A 26,655-nucleotide genomic window follows, 5' to 3' on the forward strand; every position below is an offset into this window, starting at 1 on the left:
TGTTTTTTTGTCACCATAATATAAGCCTTTTCGGGTGGGTTATAAAGCGCTCCTAGAGAATATTCCATATTCTCAAGCATGTCCCCTTTTGTGTAATAGGAAAAGCACCCCTTAACGCGATATTTTTATCTTGAAACTTCAAATATTTATTTGTTCCATTTCACTGAGGCTGCTCCCTGCTGACCACCTTCAAACATAGGTATATCCACAGAATAATGGGGTCGGGAGTGTAATAAATATCAATTTGAATTGACATCATGATCCTCTTGATTTTTGCCACATATGGTGATGTTATCAAGGTATGCGAAAACAGCTTTCAGATTCTCCTCTTGTACGAATTTCATCATTTCTCGTTAAAAGCATGCGACTCCATTCGTGACTCCAAATGGAAGTCGGGTGAATTGATATAGACAGTTGCGAGCCTCAAATGCTGTATAGGGTTTGTCATTTTCTTTGAGGGGAACTTGATGATATGCACTGCGGAGGTCGATAGTACTGAAGACTTTGTACTGGGCGATCTGGTTTACTATGTCAGTTATTCCTGGCAGTGGGAATGCATCAAGGAGAGTGAATTTGTTGATAGTTTGTGAGTAATCAATGGCTAATCTTTTCTTGTGATTTTCATCTTTCGTTACAACAACTTGAGCACGCCAAGGAGAATTACTTGGCTCGATTATTCCTTCTCTAAGTAACCGTTCCACCTCTGCATCAATGAATTTAGAATCCTCCTGGCTGTATCGGCGGGATTTGGTAGCAATAGGGCTGCAGTCAGGTGAGAGATTGGCAAAGGGTTCTGGTGGACTAATGTTCAGAGTTGTTAGATTACAGACAGTCAAGGGTGGTTTAGGTCTACCATAGTTGAAAGTGAAACTTTCATGTTGGGTCTGGAAATCAAGTCCTAGTATGAGATTAGCACAGAGTCCAGGTAACACAGATAGGCGAACATTCTTGTATGTATACCCTTTGTACGTAAGATCAACTACACAGAAGCCTTTAACTTGTGTTTTAAACCCTGTGGAAGCCATAGATACTGTACCAGAGCAGGGTTGGGTAGGTAGCGACGCTAATTCCACTAAAAATGGGGCAATAAAGCTTTCACTGCTCCCACTATCGAAAAGAGCTTCCACGGCATGACCATTTACATTTACGGTCGCAGATGATTTCACTAGAGATACAGGAGCTTTTGAGGATATAGAAGCAAGTATTACTGAATTGATTGCTGCACTCAGTCTTTGAGACCTTCCTTGACACACCTTGGCATAATGACCCTTTTTTGACACTTGTGGCAAGTCGCCTCGCGAGCAGGGCACTTTGAACGTGGGTGCTTGTTGTTTCCGCAGAAGAAACACTTCTGGTCTTCAGGCTGAACCGCTGCTGATACGCTGTTATCAAGGCTGATATCTGATGTGGATACTGCTGGAGTATGAGGTATCGCAGCATTGAAGGATGGTTGGGTAGTAATATACGATTCAGAGCTTCGCATAGCTGATTCTAAAGCACGTGCTTGATCAAACATGGCTTGCAGGGTGAGTGTGGTGTTTTCCAAAAGCCGTTGACGAATAGCGTTCGATTGAAGACCAGTTATAAATGCATCACGAATACTTTCTTCACAGTAGGCAGCCGCAGTAATTGCTTTGAAGTTGCAGTCTTTACTTAGAGTTTTCAGAGCCAACAGATATTCATCGAGAGTTTCTCCAGGTTGTTGTCGCCGAGTTGCCAGTAAGTGACGAGCGTATATTTCGTTTGTAGGTTTTACGAACAAATTATGCAGTGTTTCCATCGCTTGTTCATACGAGGTTGATTCTTCAATGTATTGAAAGATTTCCGGAGACACAAAGTTGGTCAAAACGCGAAGTTTATCGAGGCCTTCACTGGATAGCACCGATATAAAGTTATCGAAAGTTCGTCGCCAATGAAGCCATTCTTTGTTCGCTGAAACGCTGTCAGGTTTCGTCTCCAAACGCTCTGGCCTTAATACTTTATCCATAATGTTATTGCTTAGTAAATTGTAATAAATATTAACGAGTCATTGCCGTAGATAATAGGCTTTACTAAGCAATAAGAACGAAGGCTACCACAAGTGCTTACCAAAAACAAAATAGCGGCCTAACAACACAAAACCGCTGACCTAACAAAGTTAACAAGTTAACAAGTTGTAGTTCAATCAAACGAATAGTCATAGTTCATAACAGGGAGATTGCGCAAGAACGCAACAAAATTGATGCCTCTGGGGTATACAGATACAACTTGAATGCCGTACAAGTCATTGATAAATTATTATCTCAACCGAGGGACAAATCACTCTAAGAAAATCTCGTAGACCTTTTATGAAAAATCCTATTTTTTTATCTGAAAATCTCTAGAAATCCTTTTGTTTTAGGCTAAATCTCGTACGCTATTTGCAAGAGTGAATCGCCCCTCGATCTCAGGCATCAGCAAACTGTTGTACAAGCAGGAAATCGCAACTTGTCACTAATGATGATTATTTGCAAAATTATCAATGATCAAGGTCAAATAATTATAAATACAACCAATGAAAATGATCAAATGACAATGGCTAATATCAAGACTGCACAGAAAACCGAAAACAACGTTTTGGATCGAAAATCACTAGAGAGGAGAAACCAAATAGGCAATCACGCGTCAATACTCCTTTTAGGTGATTTTCGATCCACCAAAGTGCTCAATTCCCGACACAGTTTTCAAATGCTACATCAAAACTTATGCATCAAATAAACCTTTAATAACAGAAAGACCATTGAGATATCATTAGAAAGACTTTCAAACGACTTCTAAGCTCTTTATTGAAGTTGCCAACTTTGCTTATGAATAGCTTTGAATGAGTTTGCGAACTTCGGTTTGCTAACGACACAAAAAAGTGAGCAGTCTCTGCAAGCCTCGCTGTTTAAAACAAACTATGATCTTTATAACATCAAATTCAGGAAGAAGTTCAATAAAATTAAATATTCAGGAAGGTTGAATATTTAATGGAAGAAGTATGTGTTTAAAGGGTCGCCTTTGAAAGGGATTCAGCTGCCGTAACCTAAATTCGTAAGAGGATTTCCTTCTTTAAAAACAAATTCCTTCGTGAGCAGATTTGTATGTGAACCAATCTCTTTTTATGGCTGACAATTTTCCAGGATTGATTCTGTTTTGCTCCTCTTAGAAGTGTCTTCGTTAAATCTCAGCAATGGAATGCCGTAAGGGGCAAGCATCTCAAAGAAACCAGCAGCACAGTCACTCTTTATAACCATGTACGACGTCAGTCGTCACCTCTCTGTGTATCTGTCAATTTAAAAAGATAAGACATTTCAGCCAAAAGTGACATTTTCATTAAATTTTTAGGTGAATGCCGCAGACACCCAGTGGACGCCGCAACAGAAGATGATGTCGATGCATCAGTAGCAAAGAGGCAAACGCAAGTGAAGAAAAGGTTTAGGGAATGAACCAAATCTCCACATAGAAACCCAATACAGACACTTTTTCCTAGTTTGTTTATATTTTTAAATTTTAAATATTTTCCATGCATAGAAACGTGTTGCCGGAAATTTCTTTACCCATGGCATGTAAACTTGATTTCTCACATTCGCCTTTGTAAAGGCACTTGCCCTTGAAGCTTTTGTGCCGCAGAAACGCCAAAGATTAAGTAGGGTTAGGGTAACTCTGAATAGAAAGCTGCTGTTTGGAGCCATCTATTGTCGGAAAATATGTAAAGGAGTCCCAAAGTTAACGATAAACAATCACTTCGATCGCGAGAATCATAGGTCAATGCAAAATTGAGCCCCTTTCCTACCCCAGCCCTGAATCCTTAGTAAATGTATAATCTGAAACTACTTAGCAACTTGCCCCCTCAAACTCTCCGATACACTCCTTTTCGAGCGGTGTTCAAATGCCCATCTACGTCGAGAGCATTCCCCATCATTGTTACATTGTTTATGTTCTCCTTTAGGCTCGGCCTTGTCAATTGCCACCCTCAACAAATTAAGAGAGTATTTTGAGATGAAGCTTTAGAAATCGTCTATTGAATTTCTTTTGTTTGAAGTGAGAATCTTTTGAATTGTTGGTTTTTAGGAAAGATAATTTTTACTCGCTCATCCAAAAGGTTAAAGTAAACGTCCTTTTGTGGAATGGTAGCATGGATTGAGATAAATATTGCTTATTTTCTGTGTATTTTTCCTGTTTTGCGTTCAAAAGATATTTGATATTCCAGCCGGCCCGGCCCTCACCTCTTAGTGTTTTCACAAAGAGAGGCTTTTGTCTGAAATTGAATGGCCAGTGTTTCAGCTAGAAGTTGCATTATTGGCGAAACCATAAACAGTATCAAATTTTAGTTTCCACCATTAGGTGCAGGAGGTTGCGGCCGTCCTTGTGGTATTTCGTTTTGTCGAATAGGACCGATTTAAGCAAAGTTATTTGACTTTTTCTTGGCTGAGAGCAAGGGGGATTCAGGTTTACATAAAGGCGTTCAGAAAAAACAATAGGCTTGTGATTCCCCGAGTTTCTGAAGACTTGGGTTTTTAGCGATTTACACAAAAAGTATCACAGTTACACGTTTTTTAGTGCATTCATGAGATGGGCCGTTCGATGCTCGATTTTTTGAGCTATTTCCCGTAATTTTGGGACCTGTTTATGCTGAGTTATTGAGGATTTAGTGATTAAAACACGCAAAAAACGGTTTTTTGCAGTTTAAAAATCGAAAACAGCCGATAAAAATTCTGCAATGCGTTCAAAATATGGCTGATTTTTTGCTCGATTTTTTGAGCTATTGCTTGTCTTGTTTGAAGCTTGCGTTACTGAATTAACTCGATTTTTCCGAAAAGTGCACTTTTCAAATTTTCTCAAATTTGCATCGCAGCGACCGATCAAGCTCAAACCGGTAACTGCGGCGGCGGTCAAAACTTTTTCTTTAAAAATGGTGTTTAATTGGAATTTAAAAACAGGAAAAGTCTGTGAACGGGTAAAAGAGCTTCCTTGATTCGATTTAAATGCATTTAAAGTTGCATTTCATGATTTTTTAAAGTTTCGATACATTTGCCCCAATGTTGCTAGCCGCCCGTCGCCCGATCGGCTTGTTCGGTCAAAAAACTTTTAAAACTGTCTGATTTTCACAGTTCTTTGGGAATTTCCATTTCTTTTGTTCTAATCATTAGATCCTCAATAACTCGGCAAAGAAAGGTCCTAAAATTACGGGAAACGGCTCACAAAATCGAGCATCAAACGGTCCATCTCATGGATGCGCTCAAAAACTTGTAACTGTGATACTTTTTGTTTAAATCGCTAAAAACCCAAGTCTTTAGAAACTTGGGGAATCAGAAGCCTATTGTTTTTTCTGAACGCCTTTATGTAAACCTGAATCCCCCTTGCTCTCAGCCAAGAAAAAGTCGAATAACTTTGCAAAAATCGATCCCATTCGACAAAAGGAAACGTAAAACGGTGTTTAATTGGAATTTAAAAACAGGAAAAGTCTGTGAACGGTGAAAAGAGCTTCCTGGATTCGATTTAAATGCATTTAAAGTTGCATTTCATGATTTTTTAAAGTTTCGATACATTTGCCCCAATGTTGCTAGCCGCCCGTCGCCCGATCGGATTGTTCGGTCAAGAAACTCTCAAAACTGTCTGATTTTTACAGTTCTTTGGGAATTTCCATTTCTTTTGTTCTAATCATTAGATCCTCAATAACTCGGCAAAGACAGGTCCTAAAATTACGGGAAACGGCTCACAAAATCGAGCATCAAACGGTCCATCTCATGAATGCACTAAAAAACTTGTAACTGTGATACTTTTTGTGTAAATCGCTAAAAACCCAAGTCTTTAGAAACTCGGGGAATCACAAGCCTTTTGATTTTTCTGAACGCCTTAATGTAAACCTGAATCCCCCTTGCTCTCAGCCAAGAAAAAGTTGAATAACTTTGCAAAAATCGGTCCCATTCGACAAAAGGAAACGAAAAACGGTGTTTAATTGGGGCAAATGTATCGAAACTTTCAAAAATCATGAAATGCAACTTTAAATGCATTTAAATCGAATCCAGGAAGCTCTTTTACCCGTTCACAGACTTTTCCTGTTTTTAAATTCCAATTAAACACCATTTTTAAAGAAAAAGTTTTGACCGCCGCCGCAGTTACCGGTTTGAGCTTGATCGGTCGCTGCGATGCAAATTTGAGAAAATTTGAAAAGTGCACTTTTCGGAAAAATCGAGTTAATTCAGTAACGCAAGCTTCAAACAAGACAAGCAATAGCTCAAAAAATCGAGCAAAAAATCAGCGATGTTTTGAACGCCTCGCAGAATTTTTATCGGCTGTTTTCGATTTTTAAACTGCAAAAAACCGTTTTTTGCGTGTTTTAATCACTAAATCCTCAATAACTCAGCATAAACAGGTCCCAAAATTACGGGAAATAGCTCAAAAAATCGAGCATCGAACGGCCCATCTCATGAATGCACTGAAAAACTTGTAACTGTGATACTTTTTGTGTAAATCGCTAAAAACCCAAGTCTTCAGAAACTCGGGGAATCACAAGCCTATTGTTTTTTCTGAACGCCTTTATGTAAACCTGAATCCCCCTTGCTCTCAGCCAAGAAAAAGTCAAATAACTTTGCTTAAATCGGTCCTATTCGACAAAACGAAATACCACAAGGACGGCCGCAACCTCCCGCACCTAATGATGGAATCTAAAATTTGATACTGTTTATGGTTTCGCCAATAATGCAACTTCTAGCTGAAACACTGGCCATTCAATTTCAGACAAAAGCCTCTCTTTGTGAAAACACTAAGAGGTGAGGGCCGGGCCGGCTGGAATATCAAATATCTTTTAAACGCAAAACAGGAAAAATACACAGAAAATAAGCAATATTTATCTCAATCCATGCTACCATTCCACAAAAGGACGTTTACTTTAACCTTTTGGATGAGCGAGTAAAAATTATCTTTCCTAAAAACCAACAATTCAAAAGATTCTCACTTCAAACAAAAGAAATTCAATAGACAATTTCTAAAGCTTCATCTCAAAATACTCTCTTAATTTGTTGAGGGTGGCAATCGACAAGGCCGAACCTAAAAGGAGAACATAAACAATGTATCAATGATGGGGAATGCTCCCGATGGAGATGGGCATCTTTTCGCTGTAGTTAGACGACACTTGTCGTTCACTGTTTAAAAAGGAGAGTTTGAGAGGGCAATAAGGGTGCTAAGTAGCTTCAGAATATACATTTACTAAGGATGCAGGGTTGTAAGTAGGAAAGGGGTTCAATATTACCAGGGGCGTCGCGACTGGGGGGTGTCACACCTCCTCAATAGCATCTGGATAGGAAATTTCAGGTAAAGTCCGCCCAGTGGAAGCAACGCTTTAGGAATTTCAGAGACCGTCATGCTTAAGATCAATAAAGGATTAAGCAAAGGTAGTTGCTCCTTTGGTTAAATATGATTTTTCTTGATATGAAGGAAGGTAAACAAACTAATGATTTGAAGATTTGAAGATTTCTTGTTGGCACAAAATTTAATAATCCATGCCCTCTTTAGGTAAAATTGTGCCATGTGTCCATTTCCCCTAAAGTTCCTCGGTAGAAGCGTCAACTGCAATTCATAATGAGCTCCAGGTTTTTGTAACATTCAAAAGGCATGCTAGGTTGGAAAGAGGGATCTAAATTGACAACCAGTGCTGCTTGTTACCTGGCTTCAGAGGTAACTGACAACATGGAATTTTTCAAACCACGGGGAAATTTTGCCAGTTGTTTTTATCTGCTGCTCAATTTGTTTGTAAAAATAAATAATTTTTAATAGGATTAAGAGGATTGCCTTAGTAAAATTTGGTAAAAAAGATGTATTTTCCAGGGAACTGGAAGCATCAAAATTCGAAAAATTTCTAGTCCCTCGGCGGCAACCATGGTGCGGGCTCGGGTAGGTATATCCTTGCCCGTCCCGATATACAGATTTGACAAAACTATTATAAAAGTCTGTTATAATCATATAAAATTGAAAATTGCGAATTATATGCCACACCGTTAGATTGACAAAAAGTATTGCAGAGGTTTGCTTCAGCATGTTAAGAATTTCAGGTAATTGTTTAATAATCAGGTAAATTTGTTGTCCACACCCCCCCCCCCCAGCAAGGCTTGCCTCGCGATTGCCCTGTGTTCCACGCGATCGAAGAGGGTGTGTTTATGGTTAACTTAGAGACTTCTTTGTACATTTCCCGACAATAGATGGCTCCAAATTGCAGCTTTCCGTTCAGAGTTACCCTACTTAATTTTGGGCAGTTAGGCCGAACAATTTCGGTAGTTAGGCGGCACATAAGCGGCACATTAAGGGCAAGGGGGGGCATTCCATTCGGGAGCTAAAGGCGACTGGACAAGTTACAAAGAGATGTTACAAGGCCGAGCGTGAGAAATCAAGTTTACATGCCATACGGAATGGAATTTTCTGCAACGTTCTTGTGGCTGCAAAATCTTTAAACGATTACAAACAAGGAAAGTGTCTGTATTGGATTTCTGTATAGAGACTTGGTTCATGTGGTAAACTTTTCCTTCATGTGCGTTTGCCTCTTTGCTACTGATGCATCGACATCATCTTTTATTGCGGTGTCCACTGGGTGTCTGCGACAGCGAAAATTTCTCCTAGAAAATTTAATGAAAATGTAACTTTTAGCTGAAATGTCTTATCCCTTAAAATTAAAAGCTACACAGAGAGGTGCCGTCGTACATGCTTCTAAAGGGTGACTGTGTTGTTGGTTTCTTTGAGGTGCTTACCCCTTACAGCATTCCATTGCTTCAAAAGAAGGAAGCCCTCTTACGAAACCTAGGTTCAAGGCGGCTGAGTCCCCTTCAAAGGCGCCCCTCCAAGCACAAAGTTCTTCCATTGAATATTCCAAGAGCTTTAAAACAAATTTCAAGCATTTTTTGTTCTGAATTTGATGTTATGAAGACCATGGTTAGTTTTAAACAGTGGGGCTTGCAGAGACTGCTTGCTTTTTGTGTCTTAAGCAAAACTAAGTTCGCAAACCTTAGTAAAAGCTTTTCGCGGTCAAAATTGGTAACTTCAATAAAAAGCTTAGAAGTCATTTGGATCTCAATGGTCTTTCTGTTATTAAAGGTTTATTTGATGCATAAGTTTTGATGTAGCATTTGAAAACTGTGTCGGGAATTGAGCACTTTGGTGGATCGAGAATGACCTAAAAGGAGTATTGGCGCGTGATTGGCTATTTGGTTTCGCCTCTCTAGTGATTTTCGATCCAAAACGTTGTTTTCGGTTTTCTGTGCAGTCTTGATATTAGCCATTGTCATTTGATCATTTTAATTGGTTGTATATATAATTATTAAGAGCTTAGAAGTCAGTTTCTCTAATGATACCTCAATGGTCTTACTGCGATGAAAGGTTTATTTGATGCATCAGTTTTGATGCCCGGAATTGAGCACTTTGGTGGAACGAAAATGACCTTAAAGGAGTATGGGCGCGTGATTGGCAGTTTGGTTGTGCGGGATTAGAGTTGTGTCTGTTGTATTCCACAGAGGCATAATTTTGTAGCGTTCTCGCGCAATCTCCCGAACCCATTGTCCTGTGGATATACCTTTGTTTGAAGGTGGTGAACAGGGAGCAGCCTCAGTGAAATAAATTACATAAATATTTGGAGTTTCAAGATAAACATCTCGGGGTGCTTTTTCTATTACACAAAAAGGGACATGGAAGAGGGCAGGGCCACTTACCAAAAAAAAGCAACTCGCAGGCTTGAGAATTTGGAATATTCTCTAGGAACGTTTAATAACCCACCCAGAAAAGCTTATATTGTGGTGACAAAAATACATGCAAAAATTGACTGAAATCATGAAATCTTTGGATTAATACCCTGCAAATATATATTTTTAATCAACTGCCTATTGCATTTTTGTCATCTGAGGGTATAAAGGCACAAAAACCCTGGAAAACTAGATGAAAATAGCAATCAACCAATAATAAGAGACAACAACGATTAATGACTAGGATTAAATTATGAATTTTGTCAACCAAAGCCGACAAAAATAAAAAAAAAAAAATCAATACGCAAGCAAGTAGAAGTTAATAAAGATTTTGGAGAAACTTTTTGATACGCTCCAACAGGATGCTATAGAAAAAAATTTAATGACAATTTAATTTGAACAAAAAAAGAGTTTGTTAAGAAAATCTGAAGCAAAAAAACCTACAGTAAGGTAGCAATAAAAAACAATACGCCAGGTGGATAATTAAAGAAGGAATTTACAAAATCTCTAAAGCAAAGCTCCCTACAGTAAGGTATTAAAATAAATAATAAAGAGGAAATAAATATAACAAAAGATATAGGAGTAATTCGAAATAAAAAATATATCGAAAAAATCCTAGCGATACAATTTGGCAGGCAGAAAAATAAAAAGGAGGAAGAATTTTCGAGAAACTCTAAAGCAAAGCTCCAGACAGGAATATTGCAATAAAAATTGACAGGCAGTAAAAGGAAGAGAAAGAAAAATTTGAGAGAAACTCTAAAGCAAATCCTCCTACTGCAACGTAGCAATAAAATTTAAAAGGCAACAGATAAAAACAGCCATGGATTTTAGAGAAACTCTAAAGCAAAGCTCCCTACAGCAACGTAGCAATAAAATTTAAAAGGCAACAGATAAAAACAGCCATGGATTTTAGAGAAACTCTAAAGCAAAGCTCCTTGCAGCAATGTAGCCATCAAAATTGAAAGTCAACAAAAAAACAACCATGGATTTTAGAGAAACTCTAAAGCAAAGCTCCCTACAGCAACGGAGCAATAAAATTTGAAAGGCAACAGATAAAAACAGCCATGGATTTTAGAGAAACTCTAAAGCAAAGCTCCTTACAGCAATATAGCCATCAAAATTGAAAGTAAACAAAATAAAAACAGCCATGGATTTTAGAGAAACTCTAAAGCAAAGCTCCCTACAGCAACGGAGCAATAAAATTTGAAAGGCAACAAAATAAAAACAGCCATGGATTTTAGAGAAACTCTAAAGCAAAGCTCCCTACAGCAACGTAGCAATAAAATTGAAAGGCAACAAAATAAAAACAGCCATGGATTTTTTGAGAAACTCTAAAGCAAAGCTCCTTACAGCAACGTAGCAATAAAAATTGAAAGGCAACAAAATAAAAACAGCCATGGATTTTAGAGAAACTCTAAAGCAAAGCTCCTTACAGCAATGTAGCCATCAAAATTAAAAGTCAACAAAAAAACAACTATGGATTTTAGAAAAACTCTCAAGCAAAGCTCCTTACAGCAATAAAACCATCAAAATTAAAAGTCAAGAAAAAAACAACCATCGATTTTAGAGAAACTTTAAAGCAAAGCTCCCTACAGCAACGGAGCAATAAAATTTGAAAGGCAACAAATAAAAACAGCCATGGATTTTAGAGAAACTCTAAACCAAAGCTCCCTACAGCAACGTAGCAATAAAAATTGAAAGGCAACAGATAAAAACAGCCATGGATTTTAGAGAAACTCTAAGCAAAGTTCCCTACAGCAACGTAGCAATAAAAATTGAAAGGCAACAGATAAAAACAGCCATGGATTTTAGAGAAACTCTAAATCAAAGCTCCCTACAGCAACGTAGCAATAAAAATTGAAAGGCAACAGATAAAAACAGCCATGGATTTTAAAGAAACTCTAAGCAAAGCTCCCTACAGCAACGTAGCAATAAAATTTGAAAGGAAACAAATAAAAACAGCCATGGATTTTAGAGAAACTCTAAACCAAAGCTCCCTACAGCAACGTAGCAATAAAATTTGAAAGGCAACAAAATAAAAAGAGCCATGGATTTTAGAGAAACTCTAAAGCAAAGCTCCCTACAGCAACGTAGCAATAAAAATTGAAAGGCAACAGATAAAAACAGCCATGGATTTTAGAGAAACTCTAAACCAAAGCTCCCTACAGCAACGTAGCAATAAAATTTGAAAGGCAACAAATAAAAACAGCCATGGATTTTAGAGAAACTCTAAAGCAAAGCTCCCTACAGCAACGTAGCAATAAAAATTGAAAGGCAACAGATAAAAACAGCCATGGATTTTAGAGAAACTCTAAGCAAAGCTCCCTACAACAACGTAGCAATAAAATTTGAAAGGAAACAAATAAAAACAGCCATGGATTTTAGAGAAACTCTAAACCAAAGCTCCCTACAGCAACGTAGCAATAAAAGTTGAAAGGAAACAAATAAAAACAGCCATGGATTTTAGAGAAACTCTAAAGCAAAGCTCCCTACAGCAACGTAGCAATAAAAATTGAAAGGAAACAAATAAAAACAGCCATGGATTTTAGAGAAACTCTAAAGCAAAGCTCCCTACAGCAACGAAGCAATAAAAATTGAAAGGCAACAAAAAAAACAGGCATGGATTTTAGAGAAACTCTAAAGCAAAGCTCCCTACAGCAACGTAGCAATAAAATTTGAAAGGAAACAAATAAAAACAGCCATGGATTTTAGAGAAACTCTAAAGCAAAGCTCCCTACAGCAACGTAGCAATAAAAATTGAAAGCCAACAAATAAAAACAGCAATGGATTTTAGAGAAACTCTAAAGCAAAGCTCCCTACAGCAACGGAGCAAGAAAATTTGAAAGGCAACAGATAAAAACAGCCATGGATTTTAGAGAAACTCTAAAGCAAAGCTCCTTACAGCAATGTAGCCATCAAAATTGAAAGTCAACAAAAAAACAACCATGGATTTTAGAGAAACACTAAAGGAAAGCTCCCTACAGCAACGGAGCAATAAAATTTGAAAGGCAACAAAATAAAAACAGCCATGGATTTTAGAGAAACTCTAAAGCAAAGCTCCCTACAGCAACGTACCAATAAAAATTGAAAGGCAACAAATAAAAACAGCAATGGATTTTAGAGAAACTCTAAAGCAAAGTTCCCTACAGCAACGTAGCAATAAAATTTGAAAGGCAACAAATAAAAACAGCAATTGATTTTAGAGAAACTCTAATGCAAAGTTCCCTACAGCAACGTAGCAATAAAATTTGAAAGGCAACAAAAAAACAGCCATGGATTTTAGAGAAACTCTAAAGCAAAGTTCCCTACAGCAACGTAGCAATAAAATTTGAAAGGCAACAAATAAAAACAGCCATGGATTTTAGAGAAACTCTAAAGCAAAGCTCCCTACAGCAACGTAGCAATAAAAATTGAAAGGCAACAAATAAAAACAGCAATGGATTTTAGAGAAACTCTAAAGCAAAGTTCCCTACAGCAACGTAGCAATAAAATTTGAAAGGCAACAAATAAAAACAGCAATGGATTTTAGAGAAACTCTAATGCAAAGTTCCCTACAGCAACGTAGCAATAAAATTTGAAAGGAAACAAAAAAAACAGCCATGGATTTTAGAGAAACTCTAAAGCAAAGTTCCCTACAGCAACGTAGCAATAAAATTTGAAAGGCAACAAATAAAAACAGCCATGGATTTTAGAGAAACTCTAAAGCAAAGCTCCCTACAGCAACGTAGCAATAAAAATTGAAAGGCAACAAATAAAAACAGCAATGGATTTTAGAGAAACTCTAAAGCAAAGCTCCCTACAGCAACGTAGCAATAAAATTTGAAAGGCAACAAATAAAAACAGCCATGGATTTTAGAGAAACTCTAAAGCAAAGCTCCTTACAGCAACGTAGCAATAAAAATTGAAAGGCAACAAAAAAAAAACAGCCATGGATTTTAGAGAAACTCTAAAGCAAAGCTCCCTACAGCAACGTAGCAATAAAAATTGAAAGCCAACAAAATAAAAACAGCCATGGATTTGAGAGAAACTCTAAAGCAAAGCTCCCTACAGCAACGTAGCAATAAAATTTGAAAGGCAACAAATAAAAACAGCCATGGATTTTAGAGAAACTCTAAAGCAAAGCTCCCTACAGCAACGAAGCAATAAAAATTGAAAGGCAACAAAAAAAACAGCCATGGATTTTAGAGAAACTCTAAAGCAAAGCTCCCTACAGCAACGGAGCAAGAAAATTTGAAAGGCAACAGATAAAAACAGCCATGGATTTTAGAGAAACTCTAAAGCAAAGCTCCTTACAGCAATGTAGCCATCAAAATTGAAAGTCAACAAAAAAACAACCATGGATTTTAGAGAAACACTAAAGGAAAGCTCCCTACAGCAACGGAGCAATAAAATTTGAAAGGCAACAAAATAAAAACAGCCATGGATTTTAGAGAAACTCTAAAGCAAAGCTCCCTACAGCAACGTACCAATAAAAATTGAAAGGCAACAAATAAAAACAGCAATGGATTTTAGAGAAACTCTAAAGCAAAGTTCCCTACAGCAACGTAGCAATAAAATTTGAAAGGCAACAAATAAAAACAGCAATTGATTTTAGAGAAACTCTAATGCAAAGTTCCCTACAGCAACGTAGCAATAAAATTTGAAAGGCAACAAAAAAACAGCCATGGATTTTAGAGAAACTCTAAAGCAAAGTTCCCTACAGCAACGTAGCAATAAAATTTGAAAGGCAACAAATAAAAACAGCCATGGATTTTAGAGAAACTCTAAAGCAAAGCTCCCTACAGCAACGTAGCAATAAAAATTGAAAGGCAACAAATAAAAACAGCAATGGATTTTAGAGAAACTCTAAAGCAAAGTTCCCTACAGCAACGTAGCAATAAAATTTGAAAGGCAACAAATAAAAACAGCAATGGATTTTAGAGAAACTCTAATGCAAAGTTCCCTACAGCAACGTAGCAATAAAATTTGAAAGGAAACAAAAAAAACAGCCATGGATTTTAGAGAAACTCTAAAGCAAAGTTCCCTACAGCAACGTAGCAATAAAATTTGAAAGGCAACAAATAAAAACAGCCATGGATTTTAGAGAAACTCTAAAGCAAAGCTCCCTACAGCAACGTAGCAATAAAAATTGAAAGGCAACAAATAAAAACAGCAATGGATTTTAGAGAAACTCTAAAGCAAAGCTCCCTACAGCAACGTAGCAATAAAATTTGAAAGGCAACAAATAAAAACAGCCATGGATTTTAGAGAAACTCTAAAGCAAAGCTCCTTACAGCAACGTAGCAATAAAAATTGAAAGGCAACAAAAAAAAAACAGCCATGGATTTTAGAGAAACTCTAAAGCAAAGCTCCCTACAGCAACGTAGCAATAAAAATTGAAAGCCAACAAAATAAAAACAGCCATGGATTTTAGAGAAACTCTAAAGCAAAGCTCCCTACAGCAACGTAGCAATAAAATTTGAAAGGCAACAAATAAAAACAGCCATGGATTTTAGAGAAACTCTAAAGCAAAGCTCCCTACAGCAACGAAGCAATAAAAATTGAAAGGCAACAAAAAAAACAGCCATGGATTTTAGAGAAACTCTAAAGCAAAGCTCCCTACAGCAACGTAGCAATAAAATTTGAAAGGAAACAAATAAAAACAGCCATGGATTTTAGAGAAACTCTAAAGCAAAGCTCCCTACAGCAACGTAGCAATAAAAATTGAAAGGAAACAAATAAAAACAGCCATGGATTTTAGAGAAACTCTAAAGCAAAGCTCCCTACAGCAACGAAGCAATAAAAATTGAAAGGCAACAAAAAAAACAGCCATGGATTTTAGAGAAACTCTAAAGCAAAGCTCCCTACAGCAACGTAGCAATAAAATTTGAAAGGAAACAAATAAAAACAGCCATGGATTTTAGAGAAACTCTAAAGCAAAGCTCCCTACAGCAACGTAGCAATAAAAATTGAAAGCCAACAAATAAAAACAGCAATGGATTTTAGAGAAACTCTAAAGCAAAGCTCCCTACAGCAACGGAGCAAGAAAATTTGAAAGGCAACAGATAAAAACAGCCATGGATTTTAGAGAAACTCTAAAGCAAAGCTCCTTACAGCAATGTAGCCATCAAAATTGAAAGTCAACAAAAAAACAACCATGGATTTTAGAGAAACACTAAAGGAAAGCTCCCTACAGCAACGGAGCAATAAAATTTGAAAGGCAACAAAATAAAAACAGCCATGGATTTTAGAGAAACTCTAAAGCAAAGCTCCCTACAGCAACGTACCAATAAAAATTGAAAGGCAACAAATAAAAACAGCAATGGATTTTAGAGAAACTCTAAAGCAAAGTTCCCTACAGCAACGTAGCAATAAAATTTGAAAGGCAACAAATAAAAACAGCAATTGATTTTAGAGAAACTCTAATGCAAAGTTCCCTACAGCAACGTAGCAATAAAATTTGAAAGGCAACAAAAAAAACAGCCATGGATTTTAGAGAAACTCTAAAGCAAAGTTCCCTACAGCAACGTAGCAATAAAATTTGAAAGGCAACAAATAAAAACAGCCATGGATTTTAGAGAAACTCTAAAGCAAAGCTCCCTACAGCAACGTAGCAATAAAAATTGAAAGGCAACAAATAAAAACAGCAATGGATTTTAGAGAAACTCTAAAGCAAAGTTCCCTACAGCAACGTAGCAATAAAATTTGAAAGGCAACAAATAAAAACAGCAATGGATTTTAGAGAAACTCTAATGCAAAGTTCCCTACAGCAACGTAGCAATAAAATTTGAAAGGCAACAAAAAAAACAGCCATGGATTTTAGAGAAACTCTAAAGCAAAGTTCCCTACAGCAACGTAGCAATAAAATTTGAAAGGCAACAAATAAAAACAGCCATGGATTTTAGAGAAACTCTAAAGCAAAGTTCCCTACAGCAACGTAGCAATAAAAATTGAAGGGCAACAAATAAAAACAGCAATGGATTTTAGAGAAACTCTAAAGCAAAGCTCCCTACAGCAACGTAGCAATAAAATTTGAAAGGCAACAAATAAAAACAGCCATGGATTTTAGAGAAACTCTAAAGCAAAGCTCCTTACAGCAACGTAGCAATAAAAATTGAAAGGCAACAAAATAAAAACAGCCATGGATTTTAGAGAAACTCTAAAGCAAAGCTCCCTACAGCAACGTAGCAATAAAAATTGAAAGCCAACAAAATAAAAACAGCCATGGATTTTAGAGAAACTCTAAAGCAAAGCTCCCTACAGCAACGTAGCAATAAAATTTGAAAGGCAACAAATAAAAACAGCCATGGATTTTAGAGAAACTCTAAAGCAAAGCTCCTTACAGCAACGTAGCAATAAAAATTGAAAGGCAACAAAATAAAAACAGCCATGGATTTTAGAGAAACTCTAAAGCAAAGCTCCCTACAGCAACGTAGCAATAAAAATTGAAAGGCAACAAAATAAAAACAGCCATGGATTTTAGAGAAACTCTAAAGCAAAGCTCCCTACAGCAACGTAGCAATAAAAATTGAAAGCCAACAAAAAAAAACAGCAATGGATTTTAGAGAAACTCTAAAGCAAAGCTCCCTACAGCAACGTAGCAATAAAATTTGAAACGCAACAAATAAAAACAGCCATGGATTTTAGAGAAACTCTAAAGCAAAGCTCCCTACAGCAACGTAGCAATAAAGATTGAAAGAGAACAAATAAAAACAGCAATGGATTTTAGAGAAACTCTAAAGCAAAGCTCCCTACAGCAACGTAGCAATAAAATTTGAAAGGCAACAAATAAAAACAGCCATGGATTTTAGAGAAACTCTAAAGCAAAGCTCCCTACAGCAACGTAGCAATAAAAATTGAAAGGCAACAAATAAAAACAGCCATGGATTTTAGAGAAACTCTAAAGCAAAGCTCCCTACAGCAACGTAGCAATAAAAATTGAAAGGCAACAAATAAAAACAGCCATGGATTTTAGAGAAACTCTAAAGCAAAGCTCCTTACAGCAATGTAGCCATCAAAATTGAAAGTCAACAAAAAAACAACCATGGATTTTAGAGAAACACTAAAGGAAAGCTCCCTACAGCAACGGAGCAATAAAATTTGAAAGGCAACAAAATAAAAACAGCCATGGATTTTAGAGAAACTCTAAAGCAAAGCTCCCTACAGCAACGTAGCAATAAAAATTGAAAGGCAACAAATAAAAACAGCAATGGATTTTAGAGAAACTCTAAAGCAAAGTTCCCTACAGCAACGTAGCAATAAAATTTGAAAGGCAACAAATAAAAACAGCAATGGATTTTAGAGAAACTCTAAAGCAAAGTTCCCTACAGCAACGTAGCAATAAAAATTGAAAGGCAACAAATAAAAACAGCAATGGATTTTAGAGAAACTCTAAAGCAAAGTTCCCTACAGCAACGTAGCAATAAAATTTGAAAGGCAACAAATAAAAACAGCCATGGATTTTAGAGAAACTCTAAAGCAAAGCTCCCTACAGCAACGTAGCAATAAAAATTGAAAGGCAACAAATAAAAACAGCAATGGATTTTAGAGAAACTCTAAAGCAAAGTTCCCTACAGCAACGTAGCAATAAAATTTGAAAGGCAACAAATAAAAACAGCAATGGATTTTAGAGAAACTCTAAAGCAAAGTTCCCTACAGCAACGTAGCAATAAAAATTGAAAGGCAACAAATAAAAACAGCAATGGATTTTAGAGAAACTCTAAAGCAAAGTTCCCTACAGCAACGTAGCAATAAAATTTGAAAGGCAACAAATAAAAACAGCAATGGATTTTAGAGAAACTCTAAAGCAAAGTTCCCTACAGCAACGTAGCAATAAAAATTGAAAGGCAACAAATAAAAACAGCAATGGATTTTAGAGAAACTCTAAAGCAAAGTTCCCTACAGCAACGTAGCAATAAAAATTGAAAGGCAACAAATAAAAACAGCAATGGATTTTAGAGAAACTCTAAAGCAAAGCTCCCTACAGCAACGTAGCAATAAAATTTGAAAGGCAACAAATAAAAACAGCAATGGATTTTAGAGAAACTCTAAAGCAAAGTTCCCTACAGCAACGTAGCAATAAAAATTGAAAGGCAACAAATAAAAACAGCAATGGATTTTAGAGAAACTCTAAAGCAAAGTTCCCTACAGCAACGTAGCAATAAAAATTGAAAGGCAACAAATAAAAACAGCAATGGATTTTAGAGAAACTCTAAAGCAAAGTTCCCTACAGCAACGTAGCAATAAAATTTGAAAGGCAACAAATAAAAACAGCAATGGATTTTAGAGAAACTCTAAAGCAAAGTTCCCTACAGCAACGTAGCAATAAAAATTGAAAGGCAACAAATAAAAACAGCAATGGATTTTAGAGAAACTCTAAAGCAAAGTTCCCTACAGCAACGTAGCAATAAAAATTGAAAGGCAACAAATAAAAACAGCAATGGATTTTAGAGAAACTCTAAAGCAAAGCTCCCTACAGCAACGTAGCAATAAAATTTGAAAGGCAACAAATAAAAACAGCAATGGATTTTAGAGAAACTCTAAAGCAAAGTTCCCTACAGCAACGTAGCAATAAAAATTGAAAGGCAACAAATAAAAACAGCAATGGATTTTAGAGAAACTCTAAAGCAAAGTTCCCTACAGCAACGTAGCAATAAAAATTGAAAGGCAACAAATAAAAACAGCAATGGATTTTAGAGAAACTCTAAAGCAAAGTTCCCTACAGCAACGTAGCAATAAAATTTGAAAGGCAACAAATAAAAACAGCCATGGATTTTAGAGAAACTCTAAAGCAAAGCTCCCTACAGCAACGTAGCAATAAAAATTGAAAGGCAACAAATAAAAACAGCAATTGATTTTAGAGAAACTCTAAAGCAAAGCTCCCTACAGCAACGTAGCAATAAAAATTGAAAGCCAACAAAATAAAAACAGCCATGGATTTCAGAGAAACTCTAAAGCAAAGCTCCCTACAGCAACGTAGCAATCAAATTTGAAAGGCACCAAATAAAAACAGCCATGGATTTTAGAGAAACTCTAAAGCAAAGCTCCTTACAGCAACGTAGCAATAAAAATTGAAAGGCAACAAAATAAAAACAGCCATGGATTTTAGAGAAACTCTAAAGCAAAGCTCCCTACAGCAACGTAGCAATAAAAATTGAAAGGCAACAAAATAAAAACAGCCATGGATTTTAGAGAAACTCTAAAGCAAAGCTCCCTACAGCAACGTAGCAATAAAAATTGAAAGCCAACAAAAAAAAACGGCAATGGATTTTAGAGAAACTCTAAAGCAAAGCTCCCTACAGCAACGTAGCAATAAAATTTGAAACGCAACAAATAAAAACAGCCATGGATTTTAGAGAAACTCTAAAGCAAAGCTCCTTACAGCAACGTAGCAATAAAAATTGAAAGGCAACAAATAAAAACAGCCATGGATTTTAGAGAAACTCTAAAGCAAAGCTCCCTACAGCAACGTAGCAATAAAATTTGAAAGGAAACAAATAAAAACAGCCATGGATTTTAGAGAAACTCTAAAGCAAAGCTCCCTACAGCAACGTAGCATTAAAATTTGAAAGGAAACAAATAAAAACAGCCATGGATTTTAGAGAAACTCTAAAGCAAAGTTCCCTACAGCAACGTAGCAATAAAAATTGAAAGAGAACAAATAAAAACAGCAATGGATTTTAGAGAAAGTCTAAAGCAAAGTTCCCTACAGCAACGTAGCAATAAAAATTGAAAGGCAACAAATAAAAACAGCAATGGATTTTAGAGAAACTCTAAAGCAAAGTTCCCTACAGCAACGTAGCAATAAAAATTGAAAGGCAACAAATAAAAACAGCCATGGATTTTAGAGAAACTCTAAAGCAAAGTTCCCTACAGCAACGTAGCAATAAAATTTGAAAGGCAACAAATAAAAACAGCCATGGATTTTAGAGAAACTCTAAAGCAAAGCTCCGTACAGGAACGTAGCAATAAAAATTGACATACAGTAAAAAAAAGAGAACGAAGGATTTTAGAGAAACTCTAAAGAAAAGCTCCTTATATGAACATAGCAATAAAAATTAACAGGCAGTAAAATAAAGAGAAAGAAGGATTTTAAAGAAACTCTAAAGCAAAGCTCCCTACAGCAACGTAGCATGAAAAATTGGCAAGCAGTAAAATAAAGAGAACGAAGGGTCTTAGGGAAATTTTAAAGCAAAGCTTCCTACAGCAACGTAGCAATAATAATTTACAGGCTTGAAATAAAAACAACGAAGGATCTTAGGGAAACTTTAAAGGACAGCTCCCTACAGGAACACAGCAATAAAAATTGACATACAGTAAAAAAAAAGAGAACGAAGGATTTTAGAGAAATTCTAAAGCAAAGCTCTCTAAAGGAACATAGCAATAAAAATTGACATACAGTAAAAAAAAAGAGAACGAAGGATTTTAGAGAAACTCTCAAGCAAAGCTCTCTAAAGGAACATAGCAATAAAAATTGACATACAGTAAAAAAAAAGAGAACGAAGGATTTTAGAGAAATTCTAAAGCAAAGCTCTCTAAAGGAACATAGCAATAAAAATTGACATACAGTAAAAAAAAAGAGAACGAAGGATTTTAGAGAAATTCTAAAGCAAAGCTCTCTAAAGGAACATAGCAATAAAAATTGACATACAGTAAAAAAAAAGAGAACGAAGGATTTTAGAGAAACTCTAAAGGAAAGCTCCGTACAGGAACGTAGCAATAAAAATTGACATCCAGTAAAAAAAAGAGAACGAAGGATTTTAGAGAAACTCTAAAGCAAAGCTCCCTACAGGAGCGTAGCATGAAAAATTGACAGGCAATGAAATAAAGAGAACGAAGGATTTTAGAGAAATTTCAAAGCAAAACTCCTTATAGGAATAAAGTAATAAAAATTGACCGGCAGTAAACAAACGAGAAAGAAGGATTTTAGAGAAACTATAAAGCAAAGCTTCCTACAGCAACGTAGCAACAAAAATTGACAGTAAGTAAAATAAAGCGAACGAAGGATTTTAGGGAAATTCTAAAGCAAAGCTCCCTACAGGAAGGTAACACTAAAAATTGACAGGCAATAAAAGAACAACGAAGGATTTTAGAAAACCTCTAAAGGAAAGCTCCTTATAGGAACATTGCAATAAAAATTAACAGGCAGTAAAATAAAGAGAAAGAAGGATTATAGAGAAACTCTAAAGCAAAGATCCCTACAGCGACGTAATAAAAAAAATTGACAGGCAGGAAAATAAAGAGAAAAAAGGATTTTAGAGAAACTCTAAAGCAAAGCTCCCTACAGCAACGTAGCATGAAAAATTGGCAGGCAGTAAAATAAAGAGACCGAAGGGCCTTAGGGAAATTCTAAAGCAAAGCTCCCTACAGGAACGAAAACAATAAAAATTAACAGCCAGGAAAATATAGAGAAAAAAGGAATGTAGAGAAACTCTAAAGCAAAGCTTCCTACAGCAACGTAGCATGAAAAATTGGCAGGCAGTAAAATAAAGAGAACGAAGGATTTTAGAGAAACTCTAAAGCAAAGCTCCTTACAGGAACGTAGCAATAAGAATTGACATACAGTAAAATAAAGAGAACGAAGGATTTTAGAGAAACTCTAAAGCAAAGCTTCCTACAGCAACGTAGCATGAAAAATTGACATACAGTAAAATAAAGAGAACAAAGGATTTTAGAGAAACTCTAAAGCAAAGCTCCTTACAGGAACGTAGCAATAAGAATTAACATACAGTAAAATAAAGAGAACGAAGGATTTTAGAGAAACTCTAAAGCAAAGCTCCTTACAGGAACGTAGCAATAAAAATTGACATACAGTAAAAAAAGAGAACGAAGGATTTTAGAGAAACTCTAAAGCAAAGCTCCCTACAGGAACGTAGCAATAAGAATTGACATACAGTAAAAAAAGAGAACGAAGGATTTTAGAGAAACTCTAAAGCAAAGCTCCCTATAGGAACGTAGCAATAAGAATTGACATACAGTAAAAAAAGAGAACGAAGGATTTTAGAGAAACTCTAAAGCAAAGCTCCGTACAGGAACGTAGCAAGAAAAATTGACATACAGTAAAAAAAAGAGAACGAAGGATTTTAGAGAAACTCTAAAGAAAAGCTCCCTACAGGAACGTAGCAATAAGAATTAACATACAGTAAAAAAAGAGAACGAAGGATATTAGAGAAACTCTAAAGGAAAGCTCCCTACAGGAACATAGTAATAAAAATTGACATACAGTCAAAAAAAGAGAACGAAGGATTTTAGAGAAACTCTAAAGGAAAGCTCCGTACAGGAACGTAGCAAGAAAAATTGACATACAGTAAAAAAAAGAGAACGAAGGATTCTAGAGAAACTCTAAAGCAAAGCTCCCTACAGGAACATAGTAATAAAAATTGACATACAGTCAAAAAAAGAGAACGAAGGATTTTAGAGAAACTCTAAAGGAAAGCTCCGTACAGGAACGTAGCAAGAAAAATTGACATACAGTAAAAAAAAGAGAACGAAGGATTTTAGAGAAACTCTAAAGCAAAGCTCCCTACAGGAACGTAGCAATAAGAATTGACATACAGTAAAAAAAGAGAACGAAGGATTTTAGAGAAACTCTAAAGCAAAGCTCCGTACAGGAACGTAGCAAGAAAAATTGACATACAGTAAAAAAAAGAGAACGAAGGATTTTAGAGAAACTCTAAAGAAAAGCTCCCTACAGGAACGTAGCAATAAGAATTAACATACAGTAAAAAAAGAGAACGAAGGATATTAGAGAAACTCTAAAGGAAAGCTCCCTACAGGAACATAGTAATAAAAATTGACATACAGTCAAAAAAAGAGAACGAAGGATTTTAGAGAAACTCTAAAGGAAAGCTCCGTACAGGAACGTAGCAAGAAAAATTGACATACAGTAAAAAAAAGAGAACGAAGGATTTTAGAGAAACTCTAAAGGAAAGCTCCCTACAGGAACATAGTAATAAAAATTGACATACAGTCAAAAAAAGAGAACGAAGGATTTTAGAGAAACTCTAAAGGAAAGCTCCGTACAGGAACGTAGCAAGAAAAATTGACATACAGTAAAAAAAAGAGAACGAAGGATTTTAGAGAAACTCTAAAGGAAAGCTCCGTACAGGAACGTAGCAAGAAAAATTGACATACAGTAAAAAAAAGAGAACGAAGGATTTTAGAGAAACTCTAAAGGAAAGCTCCCTACAGGAACATAGTAATAAAAATTGACATACAGTCAAAAAAAGAGAACGAAGGATTTTAGAGAAACTCTAAAGGAAAGCTCCGTACAGGAACGTAGCAAGAAAAATTGACATACAGTAAAAAAAGAGAACGAAGGATTTTAGAGAAACTCTAAAGGAAAGCTCCCTACAGGAACGTAGCAAGAAAAATTGACATACAGTAAAAAAAAGAGAACGAAGGATTTTAGAGAAACTCTAAAGGAAAGCTCCCTACAGGAACATAGTAATAAAAATTGACATACAGTCAAAAAAAGAGAACGAAGGATTTTAGAGAAACTCTAAAGGAAAGCTCCGTACAGGAACGTAGCAAGAAAAATTGACATACAGTAAAAAAAAGAGAACGAAGGATTTTAGAGAAACTCTAAAGGAAAGCTCCGTACAGGAACGTAGCAAGAAAAATTGACATACAGTAAAAAAAAGAGAACGAAGGATTTTAGAGAAACTCTAAAGAAAAGCTCCGTACAGGAACGTAGCAAGAAAAATTGACATACAGTAAAAAAAGAGAACGAAGGATTTTAGAGAAACTCTAAAGGAAAGCTCCCTACAGGAACATAGTAATAAAAATTGACATACAGTAAAAAAAGAGAACGAAGGATTTTAGAGAAACTCTAAAGGAAAGCTCCGTACAGGAACGTAGCAAGAAAAATTGACATACAGTAAAAAAAAGAGAACGAAGGATTTTAGAGAAACTCTAAAGGAAAGCTCCCTACAGGAACATAGTAATAAAAATTGACATACAGTCAAAAAAAGAGAACGAAGGATTTTAGAGAAACTCTAAAGGAAAGCTCCGTACAGGAACGTAGCAAGAAAAATTGACATACAGTAAAAAAAAGAGAACGAAGGATTTTAGAGAAACTCTAAAGGAAAGCTCCGTACAGGAACGTAGCAAGAAAAATTGACATACAGTAAAAAAAAGAGAACGAAGGATTTTAGAGAAACTCTAAAGAAAAGCTCCGTACAGGAACGTAGCAAGAAAAATTGACATACAGTAAAAAAAGAGAACGAAGGATTTTAGAGAAACTCTAAAGCAAAGCTCCCTACAGGAACGTAGCAATAAGAATTGACAAACAGTAAAAAAAGAGAACGAAGGATTTTAGAGAAACTCTAAAGCAAAGCTCCCTACAGGAACGTAGCAATAAGAATTGACATACAGTAAAAAAAGAGAACGAAGGATTTTAGAGAAACTCTAAAGCAAAGCTCCCTACAGGAACGTAGCAATAAGAATTGACATACAGTAAAAAAAGAGAACGAAGGATTTTAGAGAAACTCTAAAGCAAAGCTCCGTACAGGAACGTAGCAAGAAAAATTGACATACAGTAAAAAAAAGAGAACGAAGGATTTTAGAGAAACTCTAAAGGAAAGCTCCGTACAGGAACGTAGCAATAAGAATTGACATACAGTAAAAAAAGAGAACGAAGGATTTTAGAGAAACTCTAAAGCAAAGCTCCGTACAGGAACGTAGCAAGAAAAATTGACATACAGTAAAAAAAAGAGAACGAAGGATTTTAGAGAAACTCTAAAGGAAAGCTCCGTACAGGAACGTAGCAAGAAAAATTGACATACAGTAATAAAAAGAGAACGAAGGATTTTAGAGAAACTCTAAAGAAAAGCTCCGTACAGGAACGTAGCAAGAAAAATTGACATACAGTCAAAAAAGAGAACGAAGGATTTTAGAGAAACTCTAAAGCAAAGCTCCCTACAGGAACGTAGCAATAAGAATTGACAAACAGTAAAAAAAGAGAACGAAGGATTTTAGAGAAACTCTAAAGCAAAGCTCCCTACAGGAACGTAGCAATAAGAATTGACATACAGTAAAAAAAGAGAACGAAGGATTTTAGAGAAACTCTAAAGCAAAGCTCCCTACAGGAACGTAGCAATAAGAATTGACATACAGTAAAAAAAGAGAACGAAGGATTTTAGAGAAACTCTAAAGGAAAGCTCCGTACAGGAACGTAGCAAGAAAAATTGACATACAGTAAAAAAAAGAGAACGAAGGATTTTAGAGAAACTCTAAAGAAAAGCTCCCTACAGGAACATAGCAATAAGAATTGACATACAGTAAAAAAAGAGAACGAAGGATATTAGAGAAACTCTAAAGCAATGCTCCCTACAGCAACGTAGCAATAAGAATTGACATACAGTAAAAAAAGAGAACGAAGGATTTTAGAGAAACTCTAAAGGAAAGCTCCGTACAGGAACGTAGCAAGAAAAATTGACATACAGTAAAAAAAAGAGAACAAAGGATTTTAGAGAAACTCTAAAGAAAAGCTCCGTACAGGAAAGTAGCAAGAAAAATTGACATACAGTAAAAAAAGAGAACGAAGGATTTTAGAGAAACTCTAAAGCAATGCTCCCTACAGGAACGTAGCAATAAGAATTGACATACAGTAAAAAAATAGAACGAAGGATTTTAGAGAAACTCTAAAGGAAAGCTCCGTACAGGAACGTAGCAAGAAAAATTGACATACAGTAAAAAAAAGAGAACGAAGGATTTTAGAGAAACTCTAAAGGAAAGCTCCCTACAGGAACGTAGCAATAAAATTGACAGGCTTAAAATAAAAACAACAAAGGATCTTAGGAAAACTTTAAAGCAAAGCTCCCTACAGGAACATAGCAATAAAAATTGACATACAGGAAAAAAAAGAGAACGAAGGATTTTAGAGAAACCCTAAAGCAAAGCTCCGTACAGGAATGTAGCATGAAAAATTGGCAGGCAGTAAAATAAAGAG

The 26,655-nt window shown here is 36.0% G+C and overlaps 1 protein-coding gene across 3 annotated transcripts in view; it reads right to left on the reverse strand.

Annotated features, from left to right (window-relative positions):
* Positions 1 to 1,225: 1,225 nt before the first annotated feature.
* Positions 1,226 to 26,655, reverse strand: part of LOC135687878 (uncharacterized) — a 32,658-nt gene continuing 7,228 nt past the window's right edge. For 2 of the 3 annotated variants that reach the window (XM_089114276.1, XM_089114275.1), the window contains one exon: positions 1,226 to 3,285. In XM_089114276.1, the coding sequence (XP_088970402.1) occupies positions 1,226 to 1,987 (762 nt within the window). In that variant the 5' untranslated portion in view covers positions 1,988 to 3,285. Of the gene's footprint in view, positions 3,286 to 6,978; positions 8,610 to 26,655 lie in introns of those variants that run through there. The other variant, XR_016144977.1, reaches the window with a different exon arrangement.

Source organism: Rhopilema esculentum, chromosome 20 (genome assembly GCF_057945365.1).
Source record: "Rhopilema esculentum isolate cy_ngs chromosome 20, ASM5794536v1, whole genome shotgun sequence".
Taxonomy (NCBI): domain Eukaryota; kingdom Metazoa; phylum Cnidaria; class Scyphozoa; order Rhizostomeae; family Rhizostomatidae; genus Rhopilema; species Rhopilema esculentum.